This window comes from Microcaecilia unicolor, chromosome 12 (genome assembly GCF_901765095.1).
Source record: "Microcaecilia unicolor chromosome 12, aMicUni1.1, whole genome shotgun sequence".
Classification (NCBI taxonomy): Eukaryota; Metazoa; Chordata; class Amphibia; order Gymnophiona; family Siphonopidae; genus Microcaecilia; species Microcaecilia unicolor.
This window is the reverse complement of record NC_044042.1, coordinates 5,513,283-5,539,189: the sequence shown is the minus strand read 5'-3', so window position 1 is coordinate 5,539,189 and position 25,907 is coordinate 5,513,283. Positions and strand designations below refer to the sequence as shown.

General features: G+C 48.0%; 1 protein-coding gene across 1 annotated transcript in view; it reads right to left on the bottom strand.

The window, feature by feature from the left end:
* Nucleotides 1–7,386: 7,386 nt before the first annotated feature.
* The window catches only part of IKBKE (inhibitor of nuclear factor kappa B kinase subunit epsilon), a 52,934-nt gene continuing 34,413 nt past the window's right edge, over nucleotides 7,387–25,907 (bottom strand). The window contains 10 exon segments of the mRNA XM_030221847.1: nucleotides 7,387–7,677; nucleotides 8,456–8,527; nucleotides 9,593–9,693; nucleotides 13,039–13,135; nucleotides 14,654–14,755; nucleotides 19,328–19,367; nucleotides 20,044–20,120; nucleotides 20,630–20,742; nucleotides 22,590–22,668; nucleotides 23,854–23,955. Of these exon segments, the coding sequence (XP_030077707.1) occupies nucleotides 7,644–7,677; nucleotides 8,456–8,527; nucleotides 9,593–9,693; nucleotides 13,039–13,135; nucleotides 14,654–14,755; nucleotides 19,328–19,367; nucleotides 20,044–20,120; nucleotides 20,630–20,742; nucleotides 22,590–22,668; nucleotides 23,854–23,955 (817 nt within the window). The 3' untranslated portion in view covers nucleotides 7,387–7,643.

Below are 25,907 nucleotides of genomic sequence, written 5' to 3'. Positions count from 1 at the left end.
TCCCATGTCCTGACCGATGAAGACACTCTTAACCCTTTGGGGGAATTGCAAGCTTTTTACCATTGTGTAACTCCTAAGGATATATTTGCCAATGTCCAATTACAACATTATGTTTCTTCTTTGGCAACATTAGCATGGGATCATTTTCACGTGATTCTTGGCTTAGACACTCAAGTACTGCCATGGCCATTTGAGAGAGAAATTGCCAGAACATGATTATGACACACTTCCTAGAAAAGGGGCCCGAACTTTCAGGGTTGCCAGTTTAATTCTGTCTTCTAAATATGTACAAAACCACAGAGCACGCTGCATCATCAAGCTTATTATGCGAGTGTATGTATCTCCTGATAGAGCCTTCTGTTCGAGATTGCGTCCTCCTGATATATAGTAGATGACGGCAGAAAAAGACCTGCACGGTCCATCCAGTCTGCCCAAGAAGATAAATTCATATGTGCTACTTTTTTATTTGTACTGTCCTCTTCAGTGCACAGACCGTATAAGTCTGGCCAGCCCTATCCCCGCCTCCCAACCACCAGCTCTGGCACAGACCGTATAAGTCTGCCCAGCACTATCCCCGCCGCCCAACCACCAGCCCCGGCACAGACCGTATAAGTCTGCCCAGCACTAGTCCCGCCTCCCAACCACCAGCCCCAGCACAGACCGTATAAGTCTGCCCACACTAGCCCCGCCTCCCAACCACCAGCTCTGCCACCCATTCTAGGCTAAGCTCCTGAGGATCCCTTTCTTCTGCACAGGATTCCTTTATGTTTATCTCACGCATGTTTGAATTCCGTTACCGTTTTCATCTCCACCACCTGTCCTAAGTGTTCCCGGGCTGAAGCGCACCTGGGCCACATGTTTTTGGGCTTACCCTATCATCTTGCGTTTTTGGACTCAGCTATGTGCCCATGTCTCCCAGTTTTGGCATGTACTCTGGAAACCGATTCCTCAGCCAGGGCCAGACTTAACAACTGTGGGGCCCTGTACAGACCAGTTCGGTGGGGCCCTCTGCCCCCCACCTAGCCCTGCCCCCTGTTGACAAGATGCATTTTAAACATTTTTATTTCAAATAAAGACAAATCAAGCAAAACGTGTACAAAAAAAAACTCATTCAAATATGCACAATGCTATCATAGGAAACCTTTGGGTTTAAAAAGCAAAACCATGTGCATGTAAGGACTGGATAAACTAATTAAAACAAATGATCCACTGTCCGTATGACCAGCTTTGCAATTGCAAAATCCTGGTCCAGGTGTACCGAGGAAGCATTATTTAGGGCCCTGTTTACGCGCTAGGCAACGCTAACATTTTAGCGCACGCTCCCCCCTCTTGGCGCCCCTGCCTCAAAGCTTCACTAAGGGGCCCTTGGCAATCTGGAGCTACCGCCGGCCCAATGCAGATGCCGGCAGACGTTCCACCCCCAGCATGCCGCATTTCCTGCGCTAGCAAGATATTTCTACAGGTGTTACCCGGCGGTAATCGGACAGCGCTGCACGCTACCCGCTCGGATAGTGCAGGAGCCCTTACCGTCACCTCAATGGGTGGCAGAGAGACCCCCCCCCCCCTCCACATGGCCATGTCTTTTTTTGTAAACAATAGTATGGACTCCAAGGTATAAGGTCACCAAACATATAAAGAGGAATCCAATAAAACTTATATGGAAATATGATGTTTGATTTTAACAAAATATTTCTAAAAAGCAAGGAAAAGACCTCAAAACGCCCGACTGCTTACTTTCAGTTTTCGGCGGCTTTAACTTGGGGGCGTGGTGTTCATCACTGGTCATAAAAACCTTGCTTGGAATATCAATGCTAACTTCAAAATGTATTTAGTTCATAAAAACCTTCACTGATTCTCATGAAGTGCTATAAAGCAGCTTTACAAAGATAAAGGAAAGTCGAGCACTTGGGCAACAGATAAGTGCTCGACTTTACTTTATCTTGAAGTTAGCATTGATATTGTCAACGTATTTAAAAAAAAAAAAACATTTTTGTAAAAAAGAGCAAAATTGCTAAAATCTTTTTGGAAATAAATTAAAAGTTAAAATAATTGTCCCAAGTAAGGTTTTTATGACCAGTGATGAACACCACACGCCCCCAGTTAAAGCCACCGGAAACTGAAAGTAAGCGGTCGGGCGTTTTGAAGTCTTTTCCTTGCTTTTTAGAAATATTTTGTTAAAATCAAACATATTTCCATATAATTTTGATTGGATTCCTCTTTATATGTTTCATGTCTTTTTTTGGCCTACTGCGGTAAAAGGGGCCTCAACGCACGGCAAAAACAGCCAGCGCAGCTTCATTCAGTTTAATCCCAGTTCAGTCTTTTGCTTCCTCTCTCCATCTGGTTTCGTACTTTCCTCCTTTTCTTTTCTGTTCCAAATTACCTACATTTTTTATTTCAATTATGTGTCATAAGCGATAAACTGTACCATATTAGAATAAAACTTGTGTTTCTGCTGTATTTATACGTCATTATTACAAAAAAAAAATCCCATAAATTAATCCAAACTTATACTCAAAGTGCTTCTATTTCTAGTAATATTTATCTATTTGTTTGTTGCATTTGTATCCCACATTTTCCCACCTATTCGCAGGCTCAATGTGGCTTACATAATGCCGTAACAGTCGTCACTTCCGGATCTGAGAAATACAGATTGGTATAGCATGTACATTACAAACTGAAATTGCCTGAACGTTCATAGATGAAAGAGTGATTACATTACACTGTGATGGTGGTCACCATTTCCGAATCAAGAATTACAAGGTGGTATTGCATTAAAGTTCATAAATGATAGAGTAAAGGGTAGTTAGACAGTCAACAATAGAAAGTTCGTTTGCAGTATGGACGACAGGTGGTGGTGCATAGTACGTTCCACGTGTCCGAATAAGTGGGGTAGCCCAGTATAGGGAGTTAGGTTTTGTTTAGTTTTGTTGATATTTCGTTGTCTGGTATTTAGGGTGATGTGCGCATACGTTTTAGGACTGTCACAGACATAGCCGCCTTCTGGACATTTTTAGACCCAACACCAATGTGGTATTTTCATCCTATCGGCATTCAGCAGCATTAATTGAAATCAGACCCAAATTGTACCACCGAAGGGGCGAGTTATACGATTAAACGCCCTGGTCAAAAATTGTACATAGGCCAAAGTGTGTGTGTGCAATAAAACTTTGTAGAATTGAACACCGCAGTGGAATTCAGACAGGAAGGTCACAACCTCCTTTGGTTCAACACTGGAGCACATTTAGTCATGATGTGAATGATTTGAGACTTGTAGTACTTGAAACACTGGACAGTGGGAGGAGGGGTAGAAATTATGTTAAGCAACTTTGGAGACAAGGACAATATTGAATCTATCGTTGAAATACAGTAGAACCCGAGGGTCTCAACAGGGAACGGGAATGGTGGGCTTATTTATAATAAGTTATTACTTATGATAAGCTATTTATTAAGGGGCGCTTTTACAAAGGTGCTGGAGGGCTAACGCATGCGTCCAATCATAGTAACATAGTAGGTGACGGCAGAGAAAAACCTGCACGGTTCATCCAGTCTGCCCACAAGATAAACTCATATGCGCTACTTTATGTGTAGACCTGCCATTTTCAGGGCACAGACCGTGTAAGTCTTGCCCAGCATTTTTGAATTCCGTTACCGTTTTCCTCTCCACCACCTCCCGTGGGAGGGCATTCCAAGCATCCACCACTCTCTCCGTGAAAAAATACTTCCTGACATTTTTCTTGAGTCAGACCCCCCCCCCCCCTTCAACCTCATTTCATGTCCTCTAGGTCTACCTCCATTCGTCACTACTGCCAGGTAGACAATAATTTCCTATTTTCTATTACAGGGGGTGTTCCCAGCAGCACGCTGGTGTTGGCGTGTGCTGCATGATTAGCAGGTGGGTAATGCGTGACCCCTTACTGCTAGGTCAATGGGTGGCGAGACAAGGGCTCAGGCCACAAATAGGCACATGCTACTTTGAATATTAGCGCAGGCCCTTTAAAAATTGCCTTTTTCCCCGCCGTGGTAATAAAGGGCCTAGCGTGCGTGCCTAAAAGACGCGCTCATACTACCGCAGGCCACTTTTTACTGTGGCTTTGTAAAAGGACCCCTTATGTGCTGCTAATAAGTTATCATTACTATCTCTTTAATTATATTCCTGGTTCAGTGGCGCGCTCCCTTATGTTTAAAAGAGGTTGCCACGCAGGCGCATACCGAGGGCGGTGGGGGTGGTCCGCTCCGGGTGCACGCTGCTGGAGAGGTGCAGAAAGCAGCCATGCGGCTGTCGGCTCCGCTGGTTCCCTGCACCCTCTGCCCCGGAACAGGTTACTTCCTGTGCCGGGGCAGAGGGCGCAGGGAACCTATGGAACCGAATGTACCGGGGGGGGGGGGGGGGGGTGCGCAGCAGCTTTCCGCCCCGGGTGGCAGCCGACCAAGGATCGCCACTGTTGCCACGCCGTTTTTTGCCAGTTGAAAAAAATTTTGGAAATAAGAGAGAGTTTCCTCCTTTACTAGCCAGAATGGATTAATGCAGTAGGTTTAAGAAAGATGTCTTCACTTTGATTTCTCATTTATTTTCAGGGACCTCTACCGCCGATATGAAGAAACTGAACTGGTTCCTTGAAACAGCAGTGTTGCGAAACACAGTCTGTTTTGGGACCCAATAATTTTGGCAGAGAAAGTTCAGTTAAGTTGAAGTTTTACTTATTTGCCCGTTAAGGCACAAAAATCTTTTAAAATGTGCAACGATTAGTTGCCTTGTGGACATTTTTAGACCTATCAGTTTGACGGTCCTCTCAAATATTTATGAGCACATTAAATATTATTAGAAATAGAAGCATTTTGAGTGTGTGTGTGTATTTATGGGATTTTTTTGCCTTTCCCATATATGATAATACAGTGGTTTTATGCCCATTGTTGTGTGATGGTACTTATACATCACATATGATTCTGCTGATGAACAGCTCAGCAGCACCTCAACTGTTCTACCTTACAATGACAGCAAGAGCCCAACGGGAGGAACCTTTAAACTGCAGCGATAGATAATTTTGCTCTCTTGTTTGCTGCTGGAATGACAGCGATATTACAGCTATTCATGACAAGAGAAAGAAGCTTCTCATACAGGTATTTTATTATTTAAAAGATGGATGCACAGGTTTATAATCCAATCCTTCCTGGAATCTTTATGAACTGCACTTAGATACCTGAATTTTACACAGGAGCCAACATCAGGGAAATATGAGCCCCATGGAGCTCATTTGTTTGTGCAGTAAGAAATTTTGGAAGGCGATTTAGTCAGACAATATGGCACCTGAAAACATAGTAACATAGTAGATGACGGCAGAAAATGACCTGTACGGTCCATCCAGTCTGCCCAACAAGATAAACTCATATGTGCTACTTTATGTGTATATCTGACCTTGATTTGTTTCTGCCATTTTCAGGGCACAGACCGTAGAAGTCTGCCCAGCACTAGCCCCGCCTCCCCCTACTGGCTCTGCCACCTAATCTCGGCTAAGCTTAGGTGGCAGAGCTGGTGGGGGGAGGCGGGGCTGGTGGTTGGGAGGTGGGCCTTGTTCTGGGCAGACTTCTACGGTTTGTGGGGTTTCATAATGCAATGACTTCCAGCCACAGTAGGAGGTGGCAATCCTAGGAGAATTTTGGGGAGGGTCATGTAAATTGTATTTTCAAATCTACACCCATTATTTTTATGCTGAAGTCCGCAGTTCCTCTGTATATGCGGCTGTTTTAACATGGAAAGCACACACTCTTTGCCATGGGTGTAGTTTTGGGGGGGGCCGTGCCCCCACAAACGAGCTGCTACCCCATCCTCTAATCCCCTGAGCCCCTGGCAGCCTCTGTGATAAAGCAGCACGCATGCTAATTTAGACCTGCCCTTGGAAGCCTCTCTTTCTCCTTCAACTTCCTGTTCCTGCGTAGGCAGGAAGCTGTAGGAGAGAGAAACGCCTCCGGGGCAGCATGCTGTTTTCTCCCAGGCTGCTGGCAGCTCGGGGGATTGGAAGACCGGGGAAGGGGGGACGATACCGGGTGCCACTGGAAGACACCAGTGCTGTGGTGGCAGCGGAGGTAGGGTTACCATACGTCCGGATTTCCCCAGACATGTCCTCTTTTTGAGGGCATGTCCGGGGCGTCCGGTGGATTTTGCCCGCGCCGTTTGTCCGGATTTCTGGACAAACGTGGGCGCGGGTGCGGGCAGGCGCATGCGTGCGGTGGGCGTGTGGGCGGGCGATCGGCGCCGTGGGTCTGGTCTCCCGTCCCCTCCCCTTCCTTACCATGTTCCCTGGTGGTCTAGTGACGTCTTCGGGGCAGGAAAGAGCCCCCTCTTTCCTGCCCGGAGCGCTGCCTCCCTTGTCTATCATCCTTCTCGGTCTGGCTGGGGATTCAAAATGGCCGCCGAGAGTTGAACTCTCGCGAGGCCGCTTCAACTGTCGGTGGCCATTTTGAATCCCCAGCCAGACCGAGGAGGATGCAGCAGGCAAGGGCAGGCAGCGCTCCGGGCAGGAAAGAGGGGGCTCTTTCCTACCCCGAAGAGAAGACGCTACTAGACCACCAGGGCTAGATAGTGAGGGGGGGTATGTGATGGGGGGGGGGGGAGGGGACTATGTGACGGGGGGGCGGGGAATAGGAGCGGAATGAGGACCTGAAGGGGGCGGGGCATGAGGCGTGGCGGGGTAGGGGGGCGTGACATGTGTCCTCTTTTTCAGAGGACACAAAATGGTAACCCTAAGCGGAGGGGGGGGGGGAGGCTCGAAGGAGATCGAGAGAGACACGCCCAACCCTTTGCCCCCCCCCCCAAATAAAATTGTCAAACTACGCCCATGCCCTTTGCACCTGGAGAAAAGTACCCAACGTCCATAAGAGATTTGATATATCACCTTTCCATGGTACAAGCAAAGCGGTTTACATATTATATACAGGTTCTTTCTCTGTCCCTAGTGGGCTAAGAAACATTTTCGGCCTAAATCACTTTAGTTATTTGCAAATATTTTAAGTCCTTTTCAAAAAAATTTAAATGTTTACCTTCAAAAGTGCTCAACACACAGAACCCTCTCCCTCACCTCAGTGGCGTACCAAGAGGGGAGCGGTGGGGGCGGTCCGCCCCGGGTGGACGCCACTGGGGGGGTGCCGCGTGCCGGTTCATTTCCATGCTCCCTCTGTCGCGGAACAGGAAGTAACCTGTTCCGGGGCAGAGGGAGCATGGAAACGAACGGCGCTGACCAGCGCGCGGCACCCCCCAGCGGCGTGCACCCGGGGGGGGTTCTTTAGTCGGGGTGGAGGAGGTGTCCCTTCGCCGGGGGGGGTCGCGCTGCACGGGGGGGGGGGGGGTGCTGCACCCGGGGGGGGGGGGGGCCCCAGGTGTCAGCGCCCCTCAGAACGCCACTGCCTCACCTTCATATTTCTCCCCCTCCGGCTGGCTGACTGGATTGAACGTTACATCCTGGATCCTGTCAGCCACCCAAATTCTCTTGTATCAAAGTGAAAGACGTGCCGGGGAATGGCTCGGCCTTTAATTATCCTCCGTGAATCTCTTTCCTCTGCTTATCCAGGGGATTTTTTTTTTACCCAAGCCTCCTGTTCTTCTGAACGTGCTTTGGTTAAGAGTACTGCTTGGTCCTCGTTACATCTCAGACGCCTAGTGTAGGTGTTACTCCACTCAGCCTGTCAGAACAGAATTGAAACGCTTAGTTGGTCTGCGCGTGGAAGAAAAAGTCGCTTAACGTGAAGTGCTTTTCCTGGCTTCCATCAGCCGCCCCCACACTCGGGCAACTCAGCATTTTGCCCCTTGTTATGAAAAAGTTATTTTGCTTTGTGATTCAGGGTTGCCGCATGCTACAAGTTTTTATTATTAATATACTGCTTAGAAGTCTTCCATCCACGGCAGCTTAGAGCTCTTGTGGGGCTCTATCAAGGATCGGGGGGGGGGGGGGGGGGGGTTCAGATGCCCTCCTGTAACTGCTTTCTGATAAGGACTTTATAGTGGTTACTGGGCAGAAAACTGGAAGCAACCCCTTCCTTAAAAAACAAAAAAAGCCCCTTCCAAAATCACAAAGAAAATAACTTCAGGCCATTTTAAATGGGAAATTGCCCATGGAGATTCCCACTGAAAAATTCTGGGCTGGAGGGAACCAGGGGTACAAAATACACATGAACGTTACAGTTTCTTTATAGCAGGTGGAAAATGTGCACAGGGAGTTCAGAACTAACCCACCACCCCTCCCCTCCCCCCAACAGCTCCTGCCCCCTTCTCCCTATGGTGAAAAGATAGCTCAGGGAGGGGGGAATTCACCAGAGTTAACGGAGGAAATTCCTTTAGAAACTATTCTCCTGAATTATCTTCTCACACACACGTAAAATAATTATCTATCTACCAGACTACCTGCCAGTCTCCCTGCAAACCTCTGGGGAAGCTGTGGAGTCCAATGTGGTTCTCTCTCACCTCTGTATAATGCTGTTATTGTGCTGAAGATCATGGGCCACTGCCTTTATTTCGCCCAGGAGATGCTGCAACCTGAGAGAGAGAGAGAGAGAGAGCGCGCTGAGCTTAAAACTCACCCTGCAAAGCATCTGCTGGGTGACATCTCCTAGGGGAGTCTACAGAGAATCCTATTTGGAGAATTCCTTCCTCTAACACTTAAAATTCAGGGGAAATGAAACTAACAATGTTTCTACATTGTTCTTTCATTGTGTCTTTAAAATCTGGAGTGGGGATGTCTTAACCTCTGCTACTTTCAAAAATCACTTGCAATAATACCGCCTCCTACTTTTTGCTCTTGCCCCCTTATAATCTTCTGAATTGTTTACAACAAGCAGACACATGGGAACTGAAAAGGGACTCAAAGAGCAGGGAGTGATGGGTGATGTAACGTACAGGGCTGCTCTGGGCAGATGGCACCCTCTTACCCACAGATGGAGGGGGGGGGAGTGGGGGATGAATTGTGTCAGCAGGAGACCACACGGTGTTCCTGGTTTGTGCCTCCTCGGGATGGGTGGGATCAGCGAGGGGCCTGTGCGGTGCTCCTGGTTCACACACATTCGGGACTCCTGGTGGTACCCGAGTTCACCACCCTACTTACCCTCCTCTAAAGATAACCCTGCTACTGCCACCTCATCAGTGGCATTACTGACAGATAATATGGCTGCCTCCACATTAACTGGATCTTCTGCTAAAGTATAAAAACAGGATGAATGGAAAGAAACCAGTTCTTTTGGGCTGGTAATGCTACAACCTTGTGGCAGTGGCGTACCAAGGGGGGGCGGTGGGGGCGGTCCACCCCGGGTGCACGCCGGTCAGCGTCGTTGGTTTCCATGCTCCCTCTGCCCCGGAACAGGTAACCTGTTCCGGGGCAGAGGGAGCATGGAAACCAACGACGCTGACCGGCGCGCGGCACCCCCCCAGCGGCGTGCACCCGGGGGGTTCCTTCACTGGGGTGGGGGCCCTGCACCCGGGGGGGGCGGGGCGCATCGGCGATCCGCCCCGGGTGTCAGCGCCCCTCGGAACGCCACTGCCTTGTGGGAAGAAATAGCAGTATGCATGGTTTAAATTCTCCTTCCAAGTGCACTGAAATGCACTTACCCCACCACCACGTCCGGAGGCTGGCCGATGCCTGCTGGGGGAGACGCTGGAGCCTGCGGCAAATGGACCTGCTGCATTCTCTGAGGGATTTGGTCCAGGACCTGCAAAGTTAAATTGTAGCGGTCTTTGCAGGAGTTGCACAGCAGAGAAAACATGTACCGATGATTTCTCGACATCTAGCCAAATTACCACTCATTTACCTCCTACAGACATCCTTCCTTTCATCACTGTGCTTCCAATTACTAACTAATTAATTGGTTTACATGACCTCCTTTATCAGAAGACATGCAAATAGAGATGCTTCGTAATTAATCTGGATCCCATCAGAAGCCATACAAAAAAAAAAAAATTATCCTACAAGGATCATGAAAGCCTAATATGATCCCCGAGTTCAATCCATGCTTATGATTCAGTGCTCCGAGTTCACTTTCTCCTATACCAAGAGCAAGATGGTCCCCATAGGCAGGAAGACCCTTCCTCCCCCCCCCTCCCAAAGTGTAAGATGGGGTGAAGAAGTCTGATGGGTAAAACCTCCCAGCTCCGACACAATCTCCATGTGACTGGGTTCTAACCCCAGTCCTACCACCAATCTTCTCTGCAAGCAGATTTGCATCTCCGCAATCCAAAAATAACGTCAAGGCCTTCAATCCAGTGGCGTAGCCACAGGTGGGCCTGGGTGGGCCAGGGCCCACCCACTTAGGGCTCAGGCCCACCCAACAGTAGCACATGTTTAGCGGTAGCTGGTGGAGATCCCAAGCTCTGCCAGCTGAAGACTTTCCCCTGATAGTAACAAAATTCTACTCTCCACAATACTGGCACCTGCGCATGCTCAGTTTTCAGCGCATACCTGCTGCAGACTGCCAAGGTGGAAAGAAGCATTTTCCTGCCAGCTGAGATATTTTTTTGGTGGTGGGGGTGGGGGGGGGGGAGAACATTTGGTGCCCACCCACTTCTTATCTAGGCCCACCCAAAATCTGTTGTCTGGCTACGCCCCTGCTTCAATCGAACTATACATTTGCTGGCAGGCGGAGAACATAAATCGTGTCCGATGGATTTTCAGCCCTCTATTATCTGTATAAACAACCCCCAATACTACGGATGGAGGGAAGGCAGAACCACAGAATTATCCGGACAGCAGCAACATTCAACACCAATTTATACATTAAGTCCAGACCGGCAGAACAGCGGCAGCGACAGTCACCACCTTCCATGTGTTTTCACCACCACCGTTTGAATATGGGGCTCATTTTCAAAAGAGAAAAGGGTGGGCATTTGCCTGACAAAAACGTCTAAACTGGTATTTTCAAAAATCAATTTTTAGACGTTTTTCTATGAAGTCCATCAGAAGTGTGTTCAAATCATAAGGGGGGCGAGTTAAGGGCGGGATCTGGGTGTTCCTAACACTCGGACGTTTTTCTGCCATAAAGGAACAAAACAAAAAATCCAGTGCTAAAAGTCGGACACTTTGGTCTAGACCTGTTTTATTAATGAACTAGTAAAAAAGGCCCGTTTCGGAGACCAATGAAACGGGCGCTAGCATGGTTTTCATCGTAGTGTGTATGTTTGAGAGAGTGTTTGTGTGAGAGAGACAGAGTGAATGTGCGAGTGTGTGTGTGTGACAGAGTGAGGCTGTCTGTGTGAGAGTATGTGTGTGAGAATGAGTGTGTGTGTGTGAGAAAGAATGTCAGTGTGCGGCACGGGCCCCCCCCCCCCCTCCGTCTCTCGCCCTCCTTCCCCCTCCCCCTTGCCTTCCCACCCACCCTCCCACTACCACGTTCAGAAAGGCTGGCTGGTTGGCTGTCTGGCTCCGACGCTCAGGCTGCCTGCCTCCCTCCCTTTCTGCCTCCCTCCCTCCGATAGATCGTTGGAGGATCTAGGACGCAGAGCTCCGGTCAGCTGAATCCAGAATTTGTCTGATAAATGTATCTGATTAAAGTCTGATTGGTAAGAATAAAAAGACTATTTCTTTAACTACACTGTTTCTGTCCTTGCTTCAATTTATTCTCTATCTTCTATCTGTTTTGCAAACTAACACACACACACACACAAGTAAGATTTCTCACTGAACATAAATAGCCAAAGATTCATTTAGATCCAAAGAGACAGAAAGCTGTGGTCATGGGAATAAGATCTGAACTGAGCCTTCTGATGCCTCCCCAACAGCGATACCCATGGGCAGGAGTATCGCTGCAATTCAGGGAGGCGGTCCACAAGATCATAGAAGAACAGACCCTCTGTACACCTCCGTGTGGAAGGATCCCACGGGGGTCTATAGAGGGGTAATTAAACACTTCCTTCCGTTTAGGCTGGCTCGTTCGCTACCTCGCTCCCACATTCAGGCTGCTTTTCTCCCTCACTTCGTCCGGAGTCTCAGGGCTCCGCCCTCGACGTCATCGCGTTGTGAAGCGAGGGCGGGGCGTTCGTGATTCGATTGACGTCACGTTTGTAGCTTAGGAACGGGTTGTGTAGATCGGTCCCTTAATTTTCATTTGCTGGTAGCGATGCGATTCGTCAGCGCTCCGCCCTCGACGTCATCATGTTTGACGCGAGGGCGGGGCAAACCCTCATGGGCACATTTCGATCTACAACACCATGGATTTAGAACGTTGGGAGTTGTGGAGGCTTCATTAGAATGTTGGAGGTGCGTTTTATATAGAGAGATAAGCCACAAAAAGTGCCCTAAATGACCAGATGACCACTGGAGGGAATCGGGGATGACCTCCCCTTACTCCCCCAGTGGTCACTAACCCCCTCCCACCCGCCAAAAACATTACTTAACAGTCTCTATGCCAGCCTCAGATATTATACTCAGGTCTATTAGGGCAGCATGGAGGTCCCTGGAATAGTCTAGTGGTGGGTGCAGTGCACTGCAGACAGGTGGACCCAGGCCCATACCTCCCCCTACCTGTGGCAGAATCTGTGAGCCCTCCACAACTCACCAGAAACCCACTGTTCCCACCCATAAGGGCTATTGTAGTGGCATACAGTTGGGGGTAGTGGGTTCTAGGTGGGCTTTGGGGGAGCTCAGCAGACAAGATAAGGGAACAATGGAGAGATGCATACCTGGGAACATTTTTTTGAAGTCCACTGCAGTGCCCCCTAGGGTGCCCCATTGCTCTCCTGGGATGTCTGTGGCTCCTCCTACATCTCAATGGCTTGATTTTGTGCATTTTTCACTTGGACTTTTTTTTTTTTTTTACAGACCAAAAAAGATAAATGCACAGAGTACAAATCTAGCAAATAGCCATTTTCGAAAGAAAAAAAAGACGTTTTTCTGTTTTGAAAATGGCTATATTCCCCACTTGAATTTTAGACATTTTTTAGCAAAACATCCAAAGTTGGAGTTAGACGTCAAATCAAAAATGTCCCTTCACATGTTTTAAATGCTGCCACTGTTCATATCTATACTTTGAAAATGTGAACAAGAGAGACAACAAACTCTTTACATTTTCAAGACAGTCTCGGCATTCCTCCAGATCCACATGACAGGCGGAGATGGAACTGCTCATCCACTTCAGATGTTTACCGATCTCTGATATCATCCTGCGATAAAGGAGATAAAAACAAATTTATTACAATGCATAAAAATAAATAGTTTTTAAACGATGGATGAAAGGGAGACCAGGAAAGCCCTGGACAGCTCAGGTGAAGGAGGCATAAGTACATAAGTGTTGCCATACTGGGACAGACCAAAGGTCCATCAAGCCCAACATCCTGTTTCCAACAGTGGCCAATCCAGGTCACAAATACCTGGCAAGATCCCCAAAAAAGTACAAAACATTTTATGCTGCTTGTCCCAGAAATATTTTCCCCAAGTCCAATTTAATAATGGTCTATGGACTTTTCCTTTAGGAAGCCGGCCAAACCTTTTTTAAACTCTGCTAAGCTAACCACCTTTACCACATTTTCTGGCAAAGAATTTCAGAGTTTAATTACACGTTGAGTGAAGAAATATTTTCTCTGATTTGTTTTAAAGTTACTACATTGTAGTTTCATCGCATGCCCCCTAGTCCTAGTATTTTTGGAAAGCGTAAACAGACGCTTCACATCTACCCATTCCACTACACTCATTATTTTATAGATCTCTATCGTATCTCCTCTCAGCCGCCTTTTCTCCAAGCTGAAGAGCCCTAGCCGCTTTAGCCTTTCCTCATAGGGAAGTTGTCCCATCCCCTTTATCATTTTCGTCGCCCTTCTCTGCAAGGTTAATGGCAATGAATGCAGCACATTTCTAGAAACAATGCTCAGAATAGAGAAGTCAGCTTAAAAAACGTTGACCTTATTATTATTTTTTAAAATTTTACTAAGCACTTGCTGTGCCTGTTTTCTGAGAAGTGTGTATGGCTTCTTTAGAGATCAAGGAAGTCAACTGGCCGAGCTGAGCGGTCCCTCTCGGGCATGTTCTGAGCACAACCCAAATACAGGACCACATGAAAAAAATGGGAATTAGGAATGGGGGGGGGGGGGGGGGAGCTTAGCCGAGATTGGGTGGCAGAGCTGGTGGTGGGAGGCGGGGATAGTGCTGGGCAGACTTATACGGTCTGTGCCAGAGCCGGTGGTGGGAGGCAGGACTGGTGGTTGGGAGGCGGGGATAGTGCTGGGCAGACTTATACGGTCTGTGCCAGAGCCGGTAGTGGGAGGTGGGGCTGGTGGTTAGGAGGCGGGGATAGTGCTGGGCAGACTTAAACGGTCTGTGCCCTGAAGAGGACAGGTACAAATCAAGGTAAGGTATACACAAAAAGTAGCACATATCTTGTTGGACAGAATGGATGGACTGTGCAGGTCTTTTTCTGCCGTCATCTACTATGTTACTATATTACAAAGACCTCAACAAATAATTTGGAATCTCTTGAAATTAGTTCCCTGGGTCTTATTACAGAGTGATTAAGATTTTCCATCCAGTAACAACAGAAGAACAGGTTTAGCTACCACTTCTGGTTTTATTTCCACGAATTTGTGGAATTTCTGTTTCCCAGTTCTCTAAGAAAAACAGCCTCTAGGGTAAAACCAGGACGTGGAGCCGAGCTGGAACCCCTACAGAGGGCGAAGTCCCATCTTTACCTCATCCTGATGCCATGTGTCGCTAGCGCTGCATGAAACTTCTGCACACATTCCTCCTGGAACACCGACAAAACCTTGTGGGCCAGAGTTCCCAAATTTACCCTGGAATGAGAACAAAAAAAGAACCAAACAAGTGATTAATGAGAAGCAAATGGAAATTTAGGGAAAGAAGCGCCAGTTCTGTGGTTCACTTCAAGAGACAAGACTGCTCACATTTCTGAATGCGCTGAAGGATTCCCCAGGATTGGAAAACCAGAAAACCCACTTCCTGTTCAACTTTTCCAATTGTTAATGGCTAATGGTTAGAGCTGTGGGCTGAGAACCAGGGAAGCCTGGTTCAGATTCCCACTGCAGCTCTCAGGTACAACAGCATCAAACATATAAACGGCGAGTGACCGACTCACTCGCAAATGCGCAGTAGAGACTTCCCTCTCTGTCCCGCCCCCGCGTCAATACGTGATGACGAGAGCGGGACAGAGCAGGAAACTGCGCCGCCGAGGTTGATACTGCTCCCCCCCCCCACCCGCCCACCCGAGGTCGCCGCTACCGTTACCCCCCCCCCCCCCCCACACACACACACACCCAGCCTGGGCCCTCTCTCCGCTACTAAACTTACACATCCATTCGCCGGAACGCAGCACGCACATCAGCTGAGCTGCCGTTTGCCTGCCTGCCCTGCCTGTGTCCCGCCCTCGCTGACGTTACGTCACAGGAGGGCGGGACACAGGCAGAGAAGGAAGGGCCGACGGCAGCTCAGCTGATGTGCGTGCTGCGTTCCGGTGAATGGATGTGTAAGTTTAGTAGCGGAGAGAGAGAGGGCCCGGGCCGGGTGGAGGGATGGCGGCGACTCCGGGGGGGGGGGGGGGGGGGGGGGAACGGTATTGGTGGCGACCTCGTGGGGAGGGAGGGAGGGAGGAAAACCCCAATACCAGCCCGTTTTTACGGGCTCAACGGCTAGTTAAACTATAAGCCCCCTGGGGACAGAAAATACCTACCGTACCTGAATGTAACTCACCTTGACCTGCTACTGAAAAGCTGCGAGCTAAATCGAAAATCTCTTCCCTTCTTATTTTTTAATTTATCAAAAATTAAATCCACTATGGACCGATAACAAGATGTGCTTATACCAGCGAGGTCACAGTCAGCCTCTGGCAGCTGAGAGCAAGGTCCTGGGCACCGACACAGTCCATTCAACTTTCAAAGTGATTTAACTGGGCAAAAGAACCTCCTGCCTAGTTAAAATCGCTGGTTCCTGGCTATTCACTGATATTCAGCATTAGTTAACCAGACACTGCCCTTGAATATCACCACTAACCACCCCTACACTGTCTGGTTAGTAGCAGGGCAGTTCATGGGCGGAACCGATACTTAACCAGTTAATGGTGATATTCAGAGAGCTAACTGGTTAAGTGGGCAAAATTAGGCCAGCAAAAATGCTGTCTTTAATTTTCACCATCAAGCTTACTGGGAACAGATCTGGATACTGGCCAGTGCCTGGTTAACTTCCCAGTAGTGGCACTGGAGTTTCAGATGCCTCCCTTTCACCCTCCCCCTTCCACCAAAGACAATCAGAGCCCTGGCCCGAGCTCCCCTCCATTCCCCCTTCAGTCATCCCTGGTGGTCTAGGGTTCCTACGGGCAGCAGCGACGCCCAATCACTCCTGCCTGTTTTGGCTCTGGCCTCAAAATGGCTGTCGTGCCCCTTGCAAGTACTGTAAGACTGCTACTAGGGGTCACGCGGCCACTTTCTACTACTACTACTACTATAAATCACTTCTATAGCGCTACCAGTCGTACGCAGCACTTTGCAATTGAACATGAAGAAGAAAGACAGTCCCTGCTCAAAAGAGCTTACAATCTAAATCAGGACAAACAGACAGGACCAAAAGGGATAAGGGAAGGACAGACAGAAGGACGCATAAGGATAAGATAAAAGTTACAAGTCAGGAGTCGAAAGCAGCATCAAACAGGTAGGCCTTTAGCCCGGATTTGAAGGCTGCGAGGGATGGAGCTAGACGTAATGGCTCAGGAAGCCTATTCCAGGCATAAGGTGCGGCGAGATAGAAGGAGCGGAGTCTGGAGTTAGCGATGGAGGAGAAGGGTGCAATTAGGAGAGATTTGCCTAGTGAACGGAGTTCACTTTGAGGCCAAAGCCGCAAGACTAAGTGGGCTGTGTCCCGTAGGACCTCTAGGCTATCAGGGATGACCGAGGTAGGCCTGGTGGGGTATCAAAGGGCCTCAGAGAAACTTCTACTTATGTTGATCCCAGATGAATATCAGCCAAGACCCACAGAAACTCCGAAGCAAACACAGGCAGAATTAGGCCTGGATGTTTACTACAGATGCCTGGTCTGCCGCGGACTGAATATTGACCTGGAGGATTTATATCTACTCATAGTTCCTGAGGAGATGTTACAGCAGTTTGAGGTTTTTGAAAAAAACTCTCCGTATTTAATGCCTCACACCCTAATGAATTAGAGCAAGTATCGGGCTGCCGCTGTGCTGTTATAAGTACATAAGAATTGCCACACTGGGACAGACCAAAGGTCCATGAAGCCCAGCATCCTGTTTCCAAAAGTGGCCAATCCAGGTCACAAATTCCTGGCAAGATCCTAAAGAGTAGCAACATTCCATGTAGAACTGCAAACAACAGCAAGATTCTAGAATCCTAAAGAGGAACAAGATTCCATGTAGAACCCCAAAGAGTAGTAACATTCCATTCAGAATCCCAAGTACATTAAGTATTGTCATACTGGGACAGACCAAAGGTCCATCAAGCCCAGCATCCTGTTTCCAACAGTGGCCAATCCAGGTCACAAATACCCGGCAAGATCCCAAAAAGTACAAAACATTTGATACTGCTTATCCCAGAAATAGTGGATTTTCCCCAAGTCCATTTAATAGTGGTCTACGGACTTTTCCTTTAGGAAGCCGTCCAGAACCCTAAGCAACTACCACTCTGATACACCTGAAGCCTCAATACAGCACAAATAGCTGAACAGCACATCCTCATCAGATGTCATATTGAAAGCATGAATACAGCACACACAGTGGAGATTTCTAAATATCAGGACACTAATCAAATGTATGCGATTTTTATTCCAGGAAGATTACGTAAATAAAAAGTAAAAAGGAACCTAAGAGAGGCCGATTCTCGGGATCACTGGCTCCCTCAAGTGACCATTTGGAACCGGGGCTGTGCTGAATAGTCATATTCGATTCAATTCGGCCCTGAATAGTGTCCTGAATGCATTATTCACATTCTGCCCAATAGAGATTTAAATTCCAATACGAATAATCCAGGGCTCTACTGTGCTAAATCTTACTGAAATATATACTAGATCTGATTTCACGTTGCTTCTTTCATTATTTGTTATGTTAAAAATAAAATAAATAATTGAGTTTGTTACATTTGTACCCTGCGCTTTCCCACTCATGGCAGGCTCAATGCGGCGGGCAACGGAGGGTTAAGTGACTTGCCCAGAGTCACAAGGAGCTGCCTGTGCCTGAAGTGGGAATCTCAAACTCAGTTCCCCAGGACCAAAGTCCACCACCCTAACCACTAGGCCACTCCTCCACTGTTGCTACTATTTGAGATTCTACATGGAATGTCGCTATTCCACTAGCAACATTCCATGTAGAAGTTGGCCCTTGCAGATCACCAATGTGGCCGCGCAGGCTTCTGCGAGTCTGACGTTCTGCACGTACGTGCAGGACGTCAGACTCACAGAAACAGAGGCCTGCGCAGCCTTCTACATGGAATGTTGCTAGTGGAATAGCAACATTCCATGTAGAATCTCCAATAGTAGCAACATTCCATGTAGAATCTCCAATAGTATCTATTTTATTTTTGTTACATTTGTACCCCGCGCTTTCCCACTCATGGCAGACTCAATGTGGCTTACATGGGGCAATGGAGGGTTAAGTGACTTGCCCAGAGTCACAAGGAGCTGCCTGTGCCTGAAGAGGGAATTGAACTCAGTTCCTCAGTTCCCAGGACCAAAGTCCACCACCCTAACCACTAGGCCACTCCTCCACTGTTGCTACTATTTGAGATTCTACATGGAATGTTGCTATTCCACTAGCAACATTCCATGTAGAAGTCGGCCCTTGCAGATCACCAATGTGGCCGCGCAGGCTTCTGTGAGTCTAACGTCCTGCATGTATGTGCAGGACGTCAGACTCACAGAAACAGAAGCCTGCGCAGCCTTCTACATGGAATGTTGTTAGTGGAATAGCAACATTCCATGTAGAATCTCCAATAGTAGCAACAGAATCTCCAATAGTAGCAACATTCCATGTAGAATCTCCAATAGTATCTATTTTATTTTTGTTGCATTTGTACCCTGCGCTTTCCCACTCATGGCAGACTCAATGTGGCTTACATGGGGCAATGGAGGGTTAAATGACTTGCCCAGAGTCACAAGGAGCTGCCTGTGCCTGAAGTGGGAATCGAGCTCAGTTCCTCAGTTCCCCAAGACCAAAGTCCACCACCCTAACCACTCGGCCACTCCTCCACTCTACAATTATTTGTATTCGGCTGAATAATATTTTTCATTCTTCCTATTTGGTGAATAGTAAAATATGCTACTCAGTACAGTTCTTTTTGGAGCTAAACTGTGAAGAAATGCAATAGGGAAAATCTTTACTGTCTCCTGCTGTGCGATATACTTACTTGTCCAGTTTATGAATCTGCTCATCATTGTACGGTAACCCTACCAGAAATAGAGAGACTCGTTAGAGCAGGTCTCAGTTCCCTGCGAAGCCCCGGCTACAGCCTTGATTAACTGTCCCTCTGAGCCACTGACCCCCCTCCCCTTAACCAGCATTGTGGCCAGAGAAAAGGGACACAGGTGCCCACCCTAAAACACACGCCCGACACACGCGTGTGGTATAGATGAGAACCAAGAGCAGATCCTGGAGTCCAGACCAGAGAGGCCTGGACGCAGGAAGAGATATGGGGGCAGCCGGCTACCTGCCCATATACCAAGTGCTGAGCAGCTATTTTAAGAAAGGTGTGTGGCCAGTAGGGGGCGCAGAGTGTGTGTGTGTGGTGGGGGGGGGGGGGGCAATGGCACTTAAGAATGAGTGAATCACAAATTATTTATAGGCATCAAAGCAACAATTCCATCAGTTAAATGAGCAACCATCTCCCCTCCCCCCCCCCACCCCCCCGTCTACAGTCTGAAATCTGCAAGTTTTTAGAGGTAGTTTTGGGGAACATTGCGAGATGAGCCAGATGACTCCATGTCATCAGAAGGCTGTGCCAGTTCTGGTCTTACTGCCCGTATCTCATTCCTACATGCGCTGGAGCAAAATTAGGACTGGCTGAACCTGACACGGAACCACCTGTAACCCCTGTCTGGTCAGTGCCTCCGATCAAGTACTCACTGGGCTGCAGCCGGCTCTTCCTGAACCGCTTGTAGATAAGCTGCATCTTCTCCAGACAGTACTCGATCCGCTGGATGCTATCAGACAGAAAGAGGGACACACCGTTTTTACACTCAGACTGGCCAGAGGTTAATTAAAGCTGTAGCAGGACACTTTTCTCCGCCTGAGTCTAAGTCCACCTATTCCCCTTCTCCCCACCCCCATTTCACACTTCCTGACTGCCTGAGTAAATGCACAGGGAGTCCTGTCACCTTCGGCCCTTCAAAAGGTTATTCCATTTACCTGAATAATGACCATCCCTCAGCTATGGGTCTTATTTTTTTTTTTTTTTTTAACAGGAGGTTTCATCCTTCTAGTCAAACTCCTAATGATTGTGTTGCGGTGGGGGGGGGGGGGGGGGGGGGGGGAGGGGCTTTGCAGGTGGCAGGGCATTACCCACCTCCATCATTACACAGATTCTCAATCTTAGCCAAAAGGCCCAGCAGGGGATCAGTCGTAGCTCAGGGCTCAGACCCTGTGCTTGCATCTTTAGCAAAAGGCACGTGGTCGGGTGCTATTCTGCGGAAGAGAGATTAAGTTAACTAACCTTCTGTCCTTGTGCACCTGCTCCCAGTGCTGGAGCCAGTCAGCTCGGAGGCTGCTCAACTCATCCTGCCTCTCCTCGGCACTCTGGGAACAGTTGGACAGCACCCCACTGATCTAGAGCCAAAGGAGACAGACTGGCGTTAAGCACAGCTCAGGAAGCAGGAAAGAAGTCTATACGGTGCAGCCAGGAGGGGGAAGGTTCCCCAACACCCCCCCAAAGTCCCTGTGGATATTGACGTGCAAACAAGCATGGCAAGGGCTTCCCAAGGCGCAAAGCCAGATATGCCATGTGCTCTTCTGTACACTACCAACTACCAGAAACGCTGTCTGGTTCATGACATCAATTATTCCCACCCACAGATACCATCACAAAGGTTATCAATAGAAATAAAACATGGAAAAGAAAATAAGATGATACCTTTTTTATTGGACATAACTTAATACATTTCTTGATTAGCTTTCGAAGGTTGCCTTTTTTCATCAGATCGGAAATAAGCAAATGTTGGTAGATGACAGTATATATAAGTGAAAAATCAAAGCATTTCAGTGACAGTCTAACAGGATGGGGGTGGATAGGTGAGAGACGGAGATATGCATGCAGACAGGAGGGTGACAAAGCAGTACAATTTTATGGTTTATAATGGGCTAGAAAACCCAGATCTTTGTTAAGTTCTGTCTGGTGGGTGTCAAAATATTTAATCATTCTGACTTCAAAGGTCTTACGTTCCTGTATTGTTTTAAAGTTACCTTTAGGGATTCTTACCATGAAATCACTGGTACAGTGTTCTGGTTTTTTAAAGTGCTGCCCCACAGGTATGACATCTTTATTGGTACTGGCATTTTTCATGTCATGTCTATGTAAATTAAATCTTGTTTTTAGCATCTGGCTTGTTTCTCCAATATAGCATCCTTTGTCACATTTTTTACACTGAATGATGTATACCACATTGGAAGATGAGCATGTGAAGGATTCCTTTATGTTGAATGTTTTTCCTTTGTGAATGACTGTGGGGTCCTGTGAAATGTTTTGGCATAGTTTGCAGCTGGATATATTGCAAAGATGTGTGCCTTTCTCTTCTTTTTGAGTCTGTGTTGGGAGTTTACTTCTGATTAGCTTGTGTTTTAAGTTGGGTGGCTGTCGGAAGGCCAGTACTGGTGGGGCTGGGAATATCTCTTTCAGTAATTCATTCTCCTGGAGGAGTAGAGGCTGAAGATCTTTTATGATTTTTCTTAATTTTTCCAGCTCTGGGTTGTATGTCACTATAAAGGGGATTCTGTCTGTGGCTTTTTTTTCTTTGTACTGTAGCAGATTTTCCCTGGGTGTTTTGAGGGAGTTTTGCTTATTTCCGATCTGACAAAGAAGGGCAACCTTCGAAAGCTAATCAAGAAATGTATTAAGTTATGTCCAATAAAAAAAGTGATCATCTTATTTTCTTTTCCATGTTTTATTCTGTTTTACTTCTATTGATTACCTTTAAAAGTGGACTAACACGGCTACCACACCTCTCTATCACAAAGGTTGAAACCAATCTATTTGGTACATAGGGCAGAACACGCATGAAAAGCTATTCTAAAGTTAGACATGGAGCTAAGATCAAATCTGGGGCACAGGGAATATTCTGTCTATGTTGTTAAGACCTGTATGTAAGAAGGGTGTCAGCAAGACAAAACTACTATATCTAAATGTGGAAGTTTGAAACATTAATCTCCTAACTTTACCAAAAGAGATATTTTGGAAGTTAATGTCCTGCATCTCTCTTCTTCAGGAAGGTAAACATTTCTGGTTCTGTGCCTGCAGTATATAAGTACTTTTTTAAAAATACATAAAATATTAATTAAAAAAATTCTCCCTGTAAGCTCAGAGCACCTGAACCCTTTGCATGGATTCCAGAGGGTGCAGGAGATGAAGCCTTAGAGTCAAGACAGGAAAATCAGCCCCTGACTTGTGGGTGGCCACTCACCGTCTGCAGTTTCCTTTTCAAGTCCGAATTATCTGTCAGTTCTGGAATCACACTCTTTCCGTCACAAATGGCACGATACCTGCACACACACAGAAGCCAAGTCACTGGAGTTCTGGTTACTAGTGATTGAACCCAACCAGATTTCAATTCTATGGGCTCCCACAGGCTCTACCTACTCAAACTTATACAGCTAGTGTGAAGAGACAGTTTTGGTCCATTCACCCCCCTCCTCATCCCAAGCAGAAGTTAAAGGCTGGACCTGTGATCCCAGAGCCAAAGGAATGTCTGACTTACTCAGTGCACAAACTCACGTTGTCATTCAGTTCCCAGCACTGTCCCTATATGAAGAGCTCAATCCCGCACAGCACCAAAAGCAGGTGATCGTGAGGTCATCTCTCTGGCTGAGGCCTACATAGTTGGTGCTTAAGCCACACGGGGCTGGCCACTATCTGGCAGCACACGTGGCCACGGATTACCATGGGAGTTCAAATTTCCTCTGGGCCCCTGGTGTTGCTGATAGGGGTCCCCAACCTCTGCCGGCTGAAGCCTTGTCCAGTGCCGGTCTGCAGCACCACCGAGTTGCCTGCCCTGCTCTCTCTTCCCCCTCACATCCTGCACGCTCCTTTTAGTGAAGCTGAGCTCAGTTTCACTAAAAGGAGCGTGCAGGACGTGAGTGGGAAGAGAGAGCAGGGCAGGCAACGCTGCAGCGCTGGAGAAGGCTTCAGCTGGTGGGGGTTGGGGACCCCCCCCGCCATTCAAGGTATTTACTGTAGCTTGCAGTTAGCAATTAGGGGAGCGACAGGGCGGCAAGGAGGGGTGGCAGACCAAAATGTGCCCCCACCCACCGCCTCTGGCCCCCTACCACCACGAGGTCTGGCTGCGCCCCTGGTTCAAGCGATAGTCAGTTCTACCTGGGATCTAACTATAGGGTTGGTTCTAGATACACGACACAGGGTCAGAAACCCCACTGAAAAAGATCCTTAACGTGAAACCTCAGGTCCTGCTATTCATGTCACCGTCATGTGAGATTTTGTTCCAGTTCTGGCTTGTATTTGCTATCTCAGCATGTTCTGGGGGTTTTTTTTACGTGGAAAAGTGGGACCACAACAACCACAGAGTACTGAGGTTAGAGTAATGAAGCCAGAACAGGAGCAGAACCTCAAGGGACAGAATTCACTGGACAATCCCTGTAGAAGGAACTGGAAGGGCCGCCAGTGTGACAAAATCACCAAGACACCACTCACAACACTACGGTGACACTTACAGTGCAAGAACCTTCACCTCGGTCTTCTGCACGTTGGCCAGAGTCAGACAGGCCTCCCGCCTTCTGTCCAAGACTTTCTCACAATCAGCCTTCAAGAATTCACTGAAGACAGGGAAAATAAGTGGATGAATTTACAAGTGTCTCATTAAAGCTCAGCCCAAGGGTAGAATTCTAAAAAAACAAACTGGGAAAATCCAGCCACTGCTTTCCAGTGGCGTAGCCACAGGTGGGCCAGGGCCCACCCACTTTGGACTCAGGCCCACCCAAAATTGTGACACTCTTCCTGTGGCTGGTGGGGATCCCCAAACCTTGCCAGCTGAAGATTTTCTCTCTTTGGGCAGCCGGCAACACTTGCCATGAGCCGACGCTGAGACCGGCCCTTCTGCACATGCTCAGTTTTCACACACGCATAAGCACTGAGCATTCACGGCCTGTTGACAGCAGCATCAGTTTGAGGCAAGTGCTGCCTGCTGCCGTTTGGAAGAGTGTTGGCTGCTCGAGGAAGAGGAGGAAATCTTCAGCTAGTAGGGTTTGAGGATTCCAGCCAGCTCAAGTATTTAATGTTTGAGGTTTGTAGGCAGGGAGGGGTGGAGAGAGGAGCAAACCAGAGGGGGGCCAGGGGGGGCAAATTCTATGCCCACCAACCTTGGGCTCAGGCCCACCCAAAATTAGCCATCTGGCTACGCCCCTGCAGCTTTCTGCCCTGGTGCCACTTCACATCCTGTTTGCAGAAGGTGAACTGGGGATAGGAGGAAGCTTCATTTGCTGCGGTTACTTAGAATCTAGGTGTGAACCTTGTTTTCTTTTGCTGACTTCCCGCTTTGCGCACACATTCTGACATGGGATATTTCAGTCTCTAATTGTATCTTCCTCGTGTACACGTCCCTTGCATAAGAAAACGTACAGATGGCTAGCCCTCTCGTGGGTAAATGCACACTCATGCACGGAGGTACTGGCAAGGTCTCTTAAGTGTTATTCCATAAGGGAGCACATAAAACAAGGGGGTACACGTGGCAAACATAAGAAGACCGTGGACGTGGTTCCCAGTTACGTGTCCCTGCTGCATTTACATGTTCGTAGTGACCGCAAGGCTAAGGCTGGTGCAGCTGCCAGTCATGTAAAGGTAAGAAGCGCCAACACCAGGTTATACTAGTAATTCTAGAACAGAATTTGACGCCCAGATGACATAAAATAAGTTCTCACTGCACGGCATTGGCCACTGAAATGTAGCATCTAGTTATAGAAAAGCCCCGCCCTGGAAGGCCATGCGGTGGACCCACGTTTCATATGGTTACTTCCAATGCAAGTTAAGAAGTCCCTCTGGGTAGCCAATGTAGGGGACCCACCACTGTCCGTTTCAGCCCGCTGATCTGGGCTGCCTTCTGCACACACCACACAAACAGCAGCATCAGACAACGAGCAAGAAGCAGGGCAAAGCCATCCATGCTGAAATGGAGAACAGAATGAGAGGAAGAAGACGGCGCGAGGAATCCTCAGGAGCAGATGGATAAGGTGGAGAACCCTGAACGAGCCCGGAGAAAAGGATGACATTTAATAAAGGGCAGGACAGACCTGTGAGGGGGGGTAGGGGGAGGAGGTCAGCAGAGGCAACGATGATCCCATATCAGACTGATCCTGGGGAGGCAGGACAGAAAGATGGTTTTCGTTGGTCCCTTTCTGCAGCACACAGGGAAAGATTTTACTGCAGAACGGGAGACGGTAGTGGCAGAATCCGGCAGCAGAGGTGGAGAGTCAGAAATTAAAGAGAAGTGGAGAGAATGAGAGCAGGACCTGTGAGGACACAGGGTCCCAAGTGCAGAGGGAATAAAAGGTGCGGGGGGGGTGGGGGGTGGGGACGGGATTAAGGATTTTGGGGCTCAGAGTCTCATATAAAGTGTGTGTGTGTATATATACCGTGTTTCCCCAAAAATAAGACACTGTCTTATATTAATTTTTGCCCCCCAAAATGCGCTAGGTCTTATTTTCAGGGGCTGTTTATTTTTCGGGGAAACATCGGGGTTGGCCCGCTCGCCCTCCGTCGCTTCCGGAACTAA